The 14,990-nt window shown below is 33.9% G+C and overlaps 2 protein-coding genes across 2 annotated transcripts; one reads left to right on the forward strand and one right to left on the reverse strand.

Moving 5' to 3' along the window:
- Positions 1-214: 214 nt before the first annotated feature.
- Positions 215-3,791, reverse strand: LOC145560280 (putative ribosome-binding factor A, chloroplastic). Its single transcript, XM_081621538.1, has 4 exons — positions 3,345-3,791; positions 1,802-1,975; positions 1,081-1,267; positions 215-547 (listed from the first exon to the last, which is right to left on the reverse strand). Exons 1-3 carry the CDS (start codon positions 3,678-3,680, stop codon positions 1,130-1,132), a joined length of 648 nt encoding a protein of 215 aa, XP_081477664.1. The 5' UTR covers positions 3,681-3,791; the 3' UTR covers positions 215-547; positions 1,081-1,129.
- A 1,208-nt stretch (positions 3,792-4,999) lies between these two features.
- Positions 5,000-7,468, forward strand: LOC145560282 (pyruvate dehydrogenase E1 component subunit alpha-3, chloroplastic-like). Its single transcript, XM_081621539.1, has 3 exons — positions 5,000-5,357; positions 5,828-6,605; positions 6,780-7,468. The coding sequence occupies exons 1-3, from the start codon at positions 5,214-5,216 to the stop codon at positions 7,055-7,057; spliced, it is 1,200 nt and encodes a 399-aa protein (XP_081477665.1). The 5' UTR covers positions 5,000-5,213; the 3' UTR covers positions 7,058-7,468.
- The last annotated feature ends 7,522 nt before the right edge of the window (positions 7,469-14,990 follow it).

The raw sequence follows: 14,990 nt of genomic DNA on the forward strand, positions 1-14,990 counted from the left end.
GTGCAATGGTGCCATCTTATTACTTCGTAATTAATAACTCTACTTTTGTCCTGAGAAAGAGTGGTGTCATATTGCTTACTGAAAACCTATAATTTTGTACAAAGTTCACATCGTCATAAATATAATACTGATCCAGTGGCAAATCTGTGAGATTTGTAAATGCATTTTAAAAACTAATAATAAAAATAAAATAAATATAAACAAATATACAAAATTGAACAAAACTTTCTAATTGAAGAGAAACTCATCATTATCCAACATTTTAAGTGGGGAAAAAAAAACAGACAATCAAAGATGCAGAAGCATAATACATACATAGTGTATTTAACACTCATTATAGGCTCTATCTATTTACAGGGGCACTTCCTTTGCAAGTTGTTAGCAAATCAGCGCCACGCCTTTGAATGATTACATATTGCGGTTATGCTTTAATCAAACTTCTGTCTAACTTTACTCACTGGTGCATGCACGACTTTATGCAAGAAGCCTCTTAGCCACAAGACTTTTATTGGAAAGCCCCTATCGCATAAACCATTTCTCTGTGGCCCTGCAACATGTATGGCACAGCATTAGAACAATTGTTAGTGACTTAGTGTTGTACTAACCAAAAAAACAAAGTGCTTTCGTAGAAACATTTAGAAAACTTTCGCTCAAACAAAAATGAAAACCTTTTATGCTAAATTTGCCTCATTTTTCTATTCCAAAATTTAAGTAACTTGAGACTAAACCATGACATAATACAGAATCACTCAATAATTGCCTCATTTTCTTATCCCAAATACACGTCACTTGAGGCTACCACTAAACAAAAGTGGGTATATTACAGAACGCCTCTAGTGCTCTCTTAACCAAATGCAACCCCCTAAATCCTTGATACCAAGGCAACCCTGTTTTCCTCTGAGAGTAGTATTTAGAGTTGGATTACAGTTAAAGTCAGAATATCATCACATTGTTATGCTAGATGTAATCAATTTGAAGATCTTCGTAGCACCAACCACTATAGATTGTTTTGAAAATAACAGAAACCTTGTTCGGTCCAACTGAAGCAGTAATGGACACAAACGCAATGAGAGACCTAACCTGAGGGCAATGGAGCAAAGTTGAAGCAACACCACATGTCAAGAAATATCTATCTCACATAGATAATGCCTTCATCATTGTCGTCCTCCCAATTATCATCATCAGAAGGCGGATCTTCCTCTTCTTCAGAACTTGTGGCATCTTTTTGCTCGTTCTCGTTCTTTAACTTATCCAATATCGCAATAACCTGAAAAGTCAAATTCAAGATTTAGAACATTTCTATGCTTGTGTTGTCCTGCCAAAATAACCAACACCACAAAGGGCGGAGATAAAACTATGCTTAATTAAAGACCAAAGGTATTAACATCCAGCAAGGTAGGGGGACATGATTATGCGACTATACCCTGTGCATGACCTGATAGAATCCATCCACCAACCATATTCGCATTTTTCTCTAGGCTCTATAAGATGTACTTGCAAGCTTATAACCAATTAAAATCTGAGAATGGAACAACCTATCAAGATACTGCAACTAATCCACTTCATATAATTCAGTTCAGAACAGCTTTATTCGTCAACCTTATCTTTATATACATAATAGTCTGAAGCAATAATATAAAGAGATACTCAGCTCACATTTAGACATATAAGGAATATCGCCGTCAAAAGGGTATTATGAAGCTAAACAGGAGTAAAGAAAGACCAGGTTTGAAGGCACTAAAAAATTATTCATCAGTTTGGCGGATAATACATAAGAACATAACTAAATTTGAGCTCTTACCCTACTTCCTCGTTCTAAAGATTCATCCTCTAGAAATCGAATTTCAGGAGTCAGCCTCAACTTCATGCGCTTTCCAAGTTTACCCCGCACATATTTTGCCTTAGCTTTTAGGCCAGCAAGGGCAACTTCTCGTCCTCTTTCATCGCCAAAAATCGACACATAAACTTTGACAACCTAGAATGTAAAGAAACTGTATCAATTTACAGTAAACATTATTGTAACAGCTCAAAGTTTCCATGCTTATGATTAGCATGAAAGTTGTTCAATACTCCGTACAACAAAGAGATTACTTTGAACCAAAAGCCTGACCCAATAAACTGTACAAGGAGCGGAACAAACAATATAGGAAAAAGTTTCCTAGTTTATCTAGCAAGGCCAAGGAAGATTAGCGATTGAATCTGATGAAAAATCTGATATACAAGAGACAAGCTAATCAATGGATCTTATGATGGAGCTCAAACATCAGGAGATCAATAACTTTTTAGCTGGAAACTTTTTGGCCCATAAGATAGCACCAACAATTTAGGTGAAGCTCATGGGTAATCAAATATTTTCATATACAGAATATGCAGTGACCAATTCAAAGTGTACAACATCTCATATATCTTTGACACAACAAAAAGAAAGGATTAACCAATACTGCTGTGGCTTCAGCTCTAAAGTATATTAATGCAGAAGCATGAAGGTGAAATCTACCAAGTTAAGGTAAAAAGAGCTATGAGTTCCTTGTAAATCAAGCTTACACACAAAATTCCTATCAAGTTTCTACCATACAGAACTTAGGAGCCCATGTAAGCAGACAATGTCACAAGGATCGGTGTGACTATGCAGATGTTTACCATGCATCCATACGAGGTAATTTTTACAACAGTTCTTTCTTGCTATGATCAATTTTCATGATAATTGGACTATTACATCCAATGCGCAAAATGTAACTAGCATTAAGCAAAATTACAGGTATGCTTCAGAAACTAGGATCCCAATAGCATAGAGCCGGTAGAGATTATCATCAAACCAAATTACTCACAGACTCTTCAATTCACCTCAAATTACCCTTTTCAATAATCATCATTCCAACATAGGCATTGGCATTACTACTCCTTTTCGGACCCAAACTTGCAAAATTCACACAACACAGCCGCGCAATACGTCTGCTTAAGCACCCAAGCCCAACAAGAGTAACCAAGTTTCAGTTCCATAAGTCACTTTTCAATTTTCATTAATACATCACATATTTAGTACAATGCTAGGAGAAAGTAACTAGTAGTATTATTTTCCTCAAACCCTTGTACTTCATCAATCCAATACATAAATCAACAAAATGCATATACTTTTAACTTGAATAGTAACACAAATTCATTCATACCCACACCCAACAATTACAATACACAAAACACTTCAACCAAATCATAAACATTTCACATTTCTCAATCAACAAACTTAATACAGGCAAAATAAGATAAACCCAGAAATTCAAAACAAAAATCAACCCAAAAGGAGCAAAATTAAAGACAAAAACAAAATCCCAATTAAAAGAAAAGACCTGCAAATCAGCGGAAACTTCAACATCACTAATGGTGGTAACAGAAGAAAGATAACGGTCAGCACCAAGGGCAGCTTCGGGCAGAACAGCGTATTGCAAATTGGTGTCGGTCAGCAACATATCTGAAAGCTCCCTTCTTATTTGTTTAGCAACCATTGCTACTCTTCTTGGATTTGCCATACATTTTATGGTTTTCATTCTCTGTTGCTCAGGTACACGGAAACTGCTCCTGTGGGTGCACAATCCAACCGTTGATTTTCCCATTGAAAACAACTTTGATGATGATGGTAATGGAGGGAAGTAGGGGAGATGGTGTAGGAGAAGAAGATGAGTCATTTTCTCTCTCTTCTTCTTCTTTAAAGTTGTGTTTTCTTCTTCTTTCTTTGTTGTTGCTGGTGTTTCTGCTTCATCTGTTAGCCATTTTTTGTTGTTGGAAGTAAAGAGATAGAATTTGAAAGATTTGGGTTTTTAATTGGATGTTGTTTTTCATGGACCAAATTTTGTTAGGATTCTCTTCGACAAGCCCATGTTACAAAATTGAAACTCCTTTAGGCTTTCGGTCTTTTATTTGTCTAGCTATAGACCTATAGTCCTATAGATTATACCCTATTATTAAAGAAGAGTTGTCGAATTGGGTCTATGCCTCTATGGCCAGCTTCTGATCGAGTCTAAATACCGGATAATGGTTTATGTAGTGTAAGGGTCTATTATTTTACGTTGAAATTCAGTTCAGTTCAGCTCAGTAGTTCAATTCAGTTCAGTTTAGTTCAGTTCAGCTCAGTTTAGTTCAGTTCAGTTTAGCTGAATTAAGTCAATGAGAACAGGCCCTAAGTGTATCCATTCGCGTCAAAAGTATAATTTATTTTGGATCACTTTAGTTGTTATTGGATTTCAATTGAGTTATTTTGATAATTTTCCATTCATCAAAGATTAATATAAAAAGTTAAGTATTATCAAAAAGAATTTTCAATTAAAAAAAATTAGAAAACAAAAACACAAATTCTTATATGTGGGGCTAGCCACTATAGAGATTACTTCGCGGGTAATGGGGGTTACTTAATCAATGTTAAAAGGGTTACTTTGTCGGTGTTAAAGAATTACTCAGTCAGTGTTATAGGAGAACTCGGTCGGTATAACAGGGGTTACTTACTATGCTACTCGGACTCTTTCATTTACCTCACGTGTCCGTGTCGACACGACTCGTGTCGGACACCGACACCGACACTTGGACACTTCATTTTTAACTAAAAACACAATTTTTTTCAAGAAAATGGGCGAGTCCGATACTTGGACACCCGTGTCTAATTGGACACTTCATCTGAGTCCAAGTAACATAGGTTACTTAATCAATGTTATAGGGGTTACTTTAAGTGGCCACACGATTTGGCCGACCGCATACAAGACGAGCTGCAAAATAAAAAAAATTTGATAATAAACAAGTCCTAAATGGAGTTAAAAGTTTTAAATAAGGTTTAGTGTTAACAAAAGTGCAATTAGGTGAAAATAAATTCCTAACTAATAATCGAACTTGAATCGGAAAAGTCCTAAAGGTCCACACACAAGTATTCGTACTACTAATCCTTGGACTCTAACTTGTTATGGTTATAAATTCTTCCTGAGTCAAATCAAAACTTGTGCTTTGTTTAATTTTTTGCGGGTGAACAGCATTCCCTCCCTTTTAATTCTCCTTAAATCTCCACCCTTTTCTTGTTCCTTCTACATTTTCTCTCTGTTTTGTTCATTCACCCATTTTTTTTTTCCTACATTTTCATTTTCCTGTTAACATTCAATCAATCATCATGTCTTCAGCTTTGGCTGTTCCCAAAATCTTTTACTCCTTTAATCATAACTATACTTATAATAGGTCCAATGACAAACTCCTTGTTAAATCTTTCCAACCATCTTTTCTTAGTTCTGTTAAAAAAACTTAGCATTTCTTCCAAAATACCCTTTTCATCCTCTGAGGTTGTTAAAGAAAGGAAGTCCAAATGTGCTGCTTCTCCTTCAAATCAGGTAATCTACGATTCTACGGCCTGTTCGTTATCGTTTTTTGTTTTCGGGGTTTTTTTTTTTTTTTTTCAAAAACAAAAACTATTTCCGTTTCATATTATTTGCAACAACTAGACATTTTTCCTCACTACTATATGTCAAATCGTTGCAAATAATATAAAACGGAGGTAGTAATATAATTCGTGTGACTATGACTAGTTTTAAGTTTTAATTGCAAGGTTATTAATTAGCTAATTTGAGCGTTTGTCTTGATTAATGTCATGATTTGAAGTTATGTACCGCATTTTTGTTATGTCATTGTATATATATTTTATAATTTGTTAATAGTAATCAGAATTTGTTTATTTCAAACACTAAGTAGAACAGTCGAAGCGAATTAAACTTGATCAATCTATGATCATGTTAGTGTTACAATTTATAAAGGAAGAATTTTGATTATTGAATTTGTGGTTGTTGGTGATTATTGTTTGTAGTTGATTACTAAAGAGGAAGGTCTGTTGCTTTATGAGGACATGACTTTGGGTAGAGTCTTTGAGAATATGTGTGCCCAATTGTATTACAGGGAAAAAATATTTGGATTTATCCATTTATACAATGGGCAAGAGGCTATTTCAACTGGTTTTATCAAATTATTATCACAGAAGGATTCTATTGTTAGTACTTATCGTGATCATGTTCATGCCCTTAGCAAGGGTGTCCCTGCTCGCGCTGTGATGAGTGAGCTTTTCGGTAAGGCCACTGGTTGCTGCCGCGGGCAAGGAGGGTCAATGCACATGTTCTCCAAGGAGCATAACTTTCTAGGTGGTTTTGCCTTCATTGGGGAAGGAATTCCTATTGCCGCGGGAGCTGCATTTACGAGCAAGTATAAGAGAGAGGTGCTTAAGGAGAAGTGTGATGATGTGACAGTCGCGTTCTTTGGAGATGGGGCTTGTAACAATGGGCAGTTCTTTGAGTGTTTGAACATGGCTGCATTGTGGAAACTCCCCATTATTTTTGTAGTGGAGAACAATTTGTGGGCAATTGGAATGTCCCATTTAAGGGCAACTTCTGATCCCGCGATTTGGAAGAAGGGACCTGCTTTTGGGATGCCAGGAGTCCATGTTGATGGAATGGATGTTTTGAAGGTGAGGGAAGTGGCTAAGGAGGCTGTTAACAGGGCTAGGACCGGTGAAGGTCCTACTCTCGTGGAATGTGAAACTTACAGGTTTAGAGGACACTCTTTGGCAGACCCTGATGACCTTCGTGACCCTGGTAAGCTCTTCTACATACAAGAGGACATCATTCCATCTGATATTCTGATACCATAACATTTTTTTTCAGCTTTCTTATTCGAAGTCCTAGTGATGAAGATGGAATCTTGACTTATGTTTTTTCAAATTCTTTTTGCAATTGATGACAACATACATAATTCATTTTTGATGGCAGCTGAGAAGGCTCGCTACAGAGTTAGAGATCCAATAGATTGTTTGAAAAAGTACTTAATCGAGAACAAGTTGGCTAGCGAAGCTGACCTCAAGGCAATTGAGAAGAAGATAGACGAAGTAGTTGAGGAAGCTGTCGAGTTTGCAGATCAAAGCCCTGCTCCACTTCGAAGCCAACTTCTTGAGAATGTGTTTGCAGATCCAAAGGGATTCGGAATTGGACCTGGTGGTAAATACAGATGTGAAGATCCTAACTTCACACAAGGCACTGCCCGAGTTTAACTTTATACAGATGTTAATTTACATTGTTCTACACCTGATGTCATTAGTCGTGTGTAATGATCATTAGGAACCGTCAGGTAAATTCCCTGATTGAGTTTAACAAGCTGATTTGTAAAAGCTTAAGCAATCATTCTAAATTAAGTACCTGAACTAGCAGTGTTTAAAGCATCAATTACCGAATTTTCAGATACTGGTTGGTTAATTTATATTCTGATAGGGTCTTAATGGAAGTTCTTGGAAGATAGGCTCAAGATCAACCTCAAATAGCTAAGGCCTTTTTATACCCTTGTCTATCTATAGTCCTATCGATTACACCTATTATGAAAGAAGAGTTGTCGAATTTGGTCTATGGCAGGCTTTTGATCGCCTGATAATGGTTTATGTAGTGTAAGTGTATCCACATGGGTCAAATGTATAATTTATTTTGGATCACTTTGGTTATTATTGGACTTCAATCGGGCCACTACTTGAAAGCTCTACATATAAGTTTAATACTACCTCCGTTACAGGTTATGTGCAACGATTTGACATAAAGCAGAGTGGAAAAATGTTTAATCGTTGCACATAACCTGTAACAGAGGTAGTATAAGGTGATTGTGTCTTAATTTGTTAAACTGACACTAATGGAATTTGTCTAATTGAGATATGTATCAAAAATAGTAACAAGCATCATGCATCATACGTTCAGCTAGAGCTACTACCCTCAATATATTTCTCGACATATCCTCTCTAACATAATATGCCAAGTTAGTACTTCCTTTATCTCTTAATTATATGTCTATTTTTCTTTATTATGTGAGTAATAAATGAAATAAATAGGCATATAATTAAAGGATGGAAGGAGTAAGTTATCACGAAAATAGAGCTAGATGAAAGTATGAAACTTTGACTAATTATGGAAAAAAAAAAGTACTCCGTATATACTACGGATAGTAAGCGGCTTTTAATGCCTCTCTCTAATTACTCTGGACCGCTAAACTCGTGATTAGAGATTTCTATCAAGGATGTTTTAGTAACTTCATTCTTATTTAGGCCCCCACTAAGGAGTGGAGGCCCAAATTTATTTCCTTCCTCTATTTTCAGCTAATTTATTGGAATTTTCAACTATTGACGTTATTGTGAATTCTTAGTCACCACTTCATGAAGGTCTTCCAAGGGAAGAAAATGGCTTCAATGATACTATAAGTTTTTTTATTAGATTTTTTTAACAACTAGTTGTCTAGTTGTAGTAGTCAACAACTAATAAACCATCACTGTTGTGTATTGTTAACATTACTTTTGGTGATTTGAGTTTTGGCGCCTATTCGCCACATTTTACTTCCAAGTAAGACAAAATACTTCGGCCCAAAGGTCTTCTCAACTTGGATTGAGCAATTGAGATGAAAATATACTGAGCATTATTTTTGCACAAAGATTTTTGCCTAAAGAATGATTTTTATATTACAATAAGAATCAAAGAAAATATTATGCTCCACATGTTCGATTGTTCGTTGTAACTTAATTAGTAAGAGCAGTTATCAAGCAAAAATCCAATAAATATAGGACTAGAGTCAATGAAGAAACGAATGGAGTAAATTTTTTATAGGAATAAGGAGTATCTCTTAATGAATTAGGTCAAAATAATTTGTTGTTACTATATTCCCACTATTTTTTTCATAATTTTAGCAAATGTATTTAGTTATAGTTTATTGGCTTTGTATCTACTAATCATGGTTTGTTATGCTTAAATAGTGTGTTTGGATTGAAAGAAATGGAGGAAAGGGAAATGGAGGGAGGGAGTTTCTTTCATTTGGATAAAAATATTAGAGATGAAGGGAATTGGAGAGAAATGGAGATTGAGACTAAATTCTAAGAAAATGATCCTCCAACAATTGAGAGATTGGAAAGGAAAACTCATCTTTCTCTCTTCCTCTTCCGTGTCCCCGGCCCTTCCTTTCCCTTCTCTCCCCTTCACCTCCTTCCCTTTCTTTTCCTTCCCTTGACATACCCAAACAAACTGTAATACTTATTCATGTACAATAAATATTTTGTTACTGCAAATATTATGATGAATTATAGTACTCCCTCCGTCCAAAAAAGAACGACTCATTTGGGTTGATTACGCGGGTATTAAGGAAGTTAAGTAAAAAGAAGTAAAAGTATATTGGAAAAATAAATTTACATGGGGTTTGTAAAAAAATAGAGAGAGAAAGTAATAAAATAACATGGAAAATCAAATTTTTATATGGGGAAGCTAATTTTGCACAAATATTGTTGCAAATTGGTGGTGTTTTAATGCAAATGAGTCATTCTTTTTGGGACAAAGTTTTGGCCAAATGGGTCGTTCTTTTTGAGATGGAGGGAGTAGAAAAGAGTTACAACAAATATACTCTCATGGATACTAGCAACAACTTGATAATACTCATAATAACTAGAGTCATCATTATCTTTTACACTTGTATTTAATTTTGTTTCTTTTCTCTCTTCTTTAGTTTATCGAGCAACGAAATACTACATTTGTTTCAAATTATTTGTAACGGGTTGAAATAAAGTGTGAGATTGTGAGTAGATTATATTTTATGATTACAATTAATATAAAACAGAATCAGTATTTACCTTTAACCCGCTAACCTAAACAGCTTTTGGCTCTTTTAAAAACAATCTACTCTTGACAGTCCTAGTCCACTCAATAACTAAGTTATCGTCCAAGTCTAATGTCATAATGAAAAAATCAGTAAATTAACAAAACGGTTTAACATGGCAAGTGAAGGTGAGTCAAGTCAGTCAACTAACCCATGGTTCAATGATGAATAGCGATTAAAAATAGCCACTAGAAGTCTAGAATCAAGCCCAACTTAAGCCATACGTTGACAATACCTACAGTTTTTTCAGTCGACACGTTTTGACTTTAGCGCTATTTATATACGGAGTCTTTTCTTTGACCGTGTTTCGTGATTTATACAATTATAAATAATAAAAAAAATATAGTCATGTGGTGTCTTGTTGGATTCGTCACGATATTTATTTTCAAAATATAAATTTTTTTGTAATTTTTGATAACTAATAAAGTAATAATTAAAAATATTAAAGGTTAAATTTGCGCATTAACAAACGTGTCAACTAAAAAAAACTTGAGAAGTATTATACTGTAAGTTCTTAGCTTAACCCTACATCCCTAGTCAACGATTCTACAGAATGAGAACCATTTTTTCCTTGTTTTGTTCATAGAATAATTACAAAGAGTACATTACGGATTTACAATAGGACCAAACTTATAAAACAATGAACTTTGGCATTAAAATAGGTCATTGGTAGTAGTAAAAAATTTCAAACACAAATTTTGTGATTATCAAATCAAATCAAATCAAATCACAAATTAAATACATTCCTTCCCATTAAATACGCTATTGACTGTGTATAGTGTACATGAATGTATGCTTCATCTAGAACTATTGAAAACTCCCCACTTCACACTACAGTCTTCACTACTGGGGAGTAGCCCATACATTAAAGATATGAACACAATTAAAGTTTAAAGGTACTCCATAACAAATGATACTAGAACCCTTAATTAGGTTAAAAAAAAAAACCTACTCCGTTAATTAAATAACTGAATCATCCCTAAGATGTGTAATTTATCGTTATCCTAATATTGTGGTTCCTTCTTACATTTATTAGAATTTGGGAAAAAGAGGACGTACAAATATGTTTTAATTTGATGAGATAGTAGCTAGTGTCCCATCGAGCAACATAGAGCAAGAACGTTAACATTGATCACAAAACCATTCCCACCTTCCTTGACATGCATGCAAATAAAGGAATTAAAAAAAAAAATAAAAAATAAAAAATAGCAACAATATCTTCATCGTATAACAAGTAATTGGACAAAAGAAACCAGTAAAGGGATATTTGGAGATATATTCCATTATTGTTTATTCTTAGTTAAAAAAATTATATATAAAAAAATATATATATTTGGAGATATATTCCATTAGTATTTGGTACATATTTCTTCTTCTTCAAAAAAAAAAAAAAAGGTATTTGGTACATATTTCTATAAGGTTACTTTTTTTTGTTTTTTTAGTATTCTATATGGTTACTTTGATAGTGTTATAGGGCTGTATTACATAAAAATTGTTACGTAATAGTTTTTTTTTTTTTGAAATAAAAAGATATTAGTCAATAATTTACGTAACAGTTTTTTTTTCGGAAATAAAATTGTTACGTAACAGTTATTAGTCAATAATTTACATAATACCCTCCGTTTTAAAATACTCGCTCCATTTCTCTATGCGCAAAGTTTTAGGAGAAATTGGAGAAAATAATAAAATATGGAGGTAGTGGGGTAGTTGAGAAAATAAAAAATTGTATAAAGCAAAAGTAGTAGAAAAATAGGAGGAGAGAGAGTATTATGTTGGCTCCATTAAGTGTGTGAAATGAATTAAATATTGTAAAAGTTTTCCAAAAAAAGAAATGTAGCAAATATTTAAAAACGGCCGGAAAAGGAAAGTGGAGCAAGTATTTAAAAACGGAGGGAATATATTTTTTACACCCTCCGTTTTTAAATACTGCTCTATTTCTCCATGCGAGGAGTTTTAGGAGAAATTGGAGAAAGTTATAAAATATGGAGGTAGTGAGGTTTGTGGAAGAATAAAGAATTGTAAAAAGCAAAAGTAGTAGATAAATTGGAGGTGAGAGAAGATGAAATTAATAAAATATGATATTTGTTGGGTCCACTAGGTGAGAGAAATAAGTTAAATATTGTAAAAGCTTTTCAAATAAGGAAATGAAGCAAGTATTTAAAAACGGCCGAAAAAGGAAAGTGGAGCAAGTATTTCAAAACGGAGGGAGTATTTATTGAATAAAAAGATATTTACGTTTAGATTCAGCCATAAAAATGGTAATTATACATATAATGCGTTTGCAATGTGGCTGGGGTTGCTTATTTAGGGGTTATTTGGTCAAAAGTTACTTATTCAGCCGTTATTCGGTTGCTCAGGTGTTACTCGATCGATAAGGGGTTAATTGGTTAAGGGTTACTCAATCAACCAAGGGTTACTTGGTTGATTAGGGATTTGAATACTCGCTCGGTCAAGGGTTATTCTTGAAAAGTAATCGCGGCCATACAGGGTGACTGGCCACATATAAAATTTGAGTTAAAAATAAATTTAGATTTAACGCATGCTCTCATACGTTTACTTTCAGTTCAGTTCAGCTCTAATAAGTTCAGTTCAGCCCAGCTCCTAATTTTCTTCTCTTATAAAATATTCATTTCACTTCAATTCAGCTCTAATAAGTTCAGTTCAGTCAATAAGTCCTTACTTACAATAATAATAAAATAAAAATAATTTGGAAATATATACAACATACAAATACTACCCTACCCTCACATCTCAATTTACCACTCCAACATAAACAACCGTTAAAAATAAAAAATCAACGCTAAAATCATATCATATCAAAATCCCAAAATTATCCTAAAGTCTGTTGATAATTTGAAATCAGTTAAAAGAAAAATTATGTCAATCCCGTAAATATCTCAAAAAACAAGGGCAATTCCACTCCACTCTACTTACTCCTTTTTAAACCCTTAAAAACCGTTAACCCTACAAATATTCCAACTCCCACACACAGCTAACTCCGAAATTCCCCATTTTTCCAAATTTTCTCTCTCCTCTTTCTCTCTCTTCCCAATTTTTATTTTCTGGGTTTTTTATGTGGAGGAGCAACCGTATACGGCACATTGTACGACTAACCCAAATGTTGAAACGGTGGCGAAAAAAGGCATCGATTGCATCCGTACCGTTCGATGTACCACCTGGACACGTGGCGGTCTGCGTCGGAATCAACGGTCGGCGATTCATCGTAAAAGCAACCCACCTGAACCACCCAATCTTCCAGAACCTTCTTCGGAAAGCAGAAGAAGAGTTCGGGTTCGATAATACCGATGGTCCACTCTACATTCCTTGCGACGAGCTTGCCTTTGAAGATGCAATCCGAGTCGTAACTCGCTCTGAAAATCTCCCGAGTCGTTGCCGAGTCAATGAGTCTCACTCGCATGTACCCTTACTTCGCGGCATTCCCGAGAAATCGATCTGTTGAGTTAACTCGTTCGAGTTGGGTGAACTCAGTTAGGTTTTCTTTTTCTTTTATTTTTTTAATTTTAATTTGGGAATTTTCAGCTTTTTTATTATTAAAGTAGCTGAATATTAACACGCCAGAAAATATGTGAATTAATTGGCGTTTTTTCTAACTCGATTAAATCCTTTAGTTTTATTCAGAAGGATTTATTAAACGAGTTATTGAGTTTTATTTTAGGTGAGTTTTTAGTGAGTTTGACTCAGGGAGCGATGGCAAGAACGAGTCATCCCGAGTTGGAATTTTCTTGTTATTCGACTATTTTAGAAAGAATTAATGAGAATTATCATTTTAATATTTTTTATTTTTTTTATTTGTTTAATTTTTAGTGAAGTGTTCCGTACAATATTCAGTTTCAAATTCAGTTATTGAAAGTACGAATTTGTCCTTTGAATTAACTAATTTGATTCAAATATACTCTATCTTGGGATAATAAATTATTTATTTATTTATTTTTATAAAAAGGATATGAGATTGAAAAAGATGCGACAATGGCCTGAATTAATAAATTTGATAAATATTTTCAGAAGTAAAAAGTGGTGGTAGCCTTTTTTAACTTTTTTCTAGGGTTAGAATTGTAGGTACTATGCTAGTACTATTAAAGTACAAAATTGTGAAAACAGAAATTTTATTAGTTTGAGAAAGAAAGGAGAAGAATTTGCTCTATTAGGATAATCAAATTAACAAATGAATTTTATCTTTAATTTTATAAAATTACACTCAACTTACTAATAAAGTTGATAGTGGTACAATTAGGTGAAGTGTGTATTACTAAGCTTGAGTGAATTTCATTCCCTTATTTGTGACTTTATAGGTTAATTATTGAGGAGTTGTTGAAGCTTTAGAATCAAAATTAGTTGCATGTATATTATACGCAACTTTCCTTGGAAGATATACAACTTTAAATACTAACCAAATTAGGATAATTTTACATCAAATAATAATGACTTTCAAAAAAAGGACTTGTAAGCAACAAATGACGTGAATGTTGATAATACTATAATAGAGATCAGTGAATGCTTTGAAATTGTTTACTACCGGGTTGTTTTTGGGCAAATGGGTTGCCTTTTGGTGAATTACATGATATGATGGTAGACTAGTAAAAATTGTACTGTATCAAGTAAGAGCCTATTCCGATTTATAGAAAACAACTAAACTGAACCGATTGGGGATGAACTAAAATGAATTAAGTTGAAATGAATTTTTTGAGAGAAGGAAATTAAAAAGTGAACTGATAGATCATTTTGGTTGGGTTTATTTTACCGGATCTACTTACAAAAATTGAACCAGCATCTTTTCTAAAATTATTCCATTACATTCTCATTTTTATACAGTAATCTACCACATGTAGAAGCTCAAAATCACTTGTTGATAAAAATGAAAAGGTTTTTATGGTCTATGAAAGGATTATAGACTAAACATAGAAATGTGGTAGTTGTTGGGTTTAGAGAGAGGAAATAGTATATATTTGGAAGTTAATGAGCCCAAAATGTCAACATGGACTAGTAGGCTAAAATGTTTGCTCTTTCTTGTGAAAACTGGTAAATGGATTTATGGGCTATTTTACTGTTTAACATGGGAACATGTGAATGTGATATAGTATTGGCTATTGCATTACGATTTACAAAGTACGGAGTAGTGTTTATTTTCTCAACCCAAATAGGGGTTAAAAAAAAGGAATGCGTTTGTTTGGCTAACATGATTATATGAGTATTATATTATGGTTAATATCGATCCTATGTATTGTGGGAAGTCATATTTCTCATAAAAATTTGGAGTAATCTATTTTGAACCTTACCGTATACAGAAACTGTTG

This window comes from Chenopodium album, chromosome 9 (genome assembly GCF_948465745.1).
Source record: "Chenopodium album chromosome 9, dcCheAlbu1.1, whole genome shotgun sequence".
NCBI classification, from domain to species: Eukaryota; Viridiplantae; Streptophyta; class Magnoliopsida; order Caryophyllales; family Amaranthaceae; genus Chenopodium; species Chenopodium album.

Excerpts from the sequence above, each read along its gene's own strand:
- LOC145560280 (XM_081621538.1), bottom strand. The coding sequence starts at position 3,680 with ATGACTCATCTTCTTCTCCTACACCATCTCCCCTACTTCCCTCCATTA. Across the intron at positions 1,976-3,344 it reads AAGTTTCCGCTGATTTGCAG|GTTGTCAAAGTTTATGTGTC; the intron begins GTCTTTTCTTTT and ends TTTACATTCTAG. Across the intron at positions 1,268-1,801 it reads CTTTAGAACGAGGAAGTAGG|GTTATTGCGATATTGGATAA; the intron begins GTAAGAGCTCAA and ends TTGACTTTTCAG.
- LOC145560282 (XM_081621539.1), top strand. The coding sequence starts at position 5,214 with ATGACAAACTCCTTGTTAAATCTTTCCAACCATCTTTTCTTAGTTCTG. Across the intron at positions 5,358-5,827 it reads CTGCTTCTCCTTCAAATCAG|TTGATTACTAAAGAGGAAGG; the intron begins GTAATCTACGAT and ends TATTGTTTGTAG. Across the intron at positions 6,606-6,779 it reads TGATGACCTTCGTGACCCTG|CTGAGAAGGCTCGCTACAGA; the intron begins GTAAGCTCTTCT and ends TTTTGATGGCAG.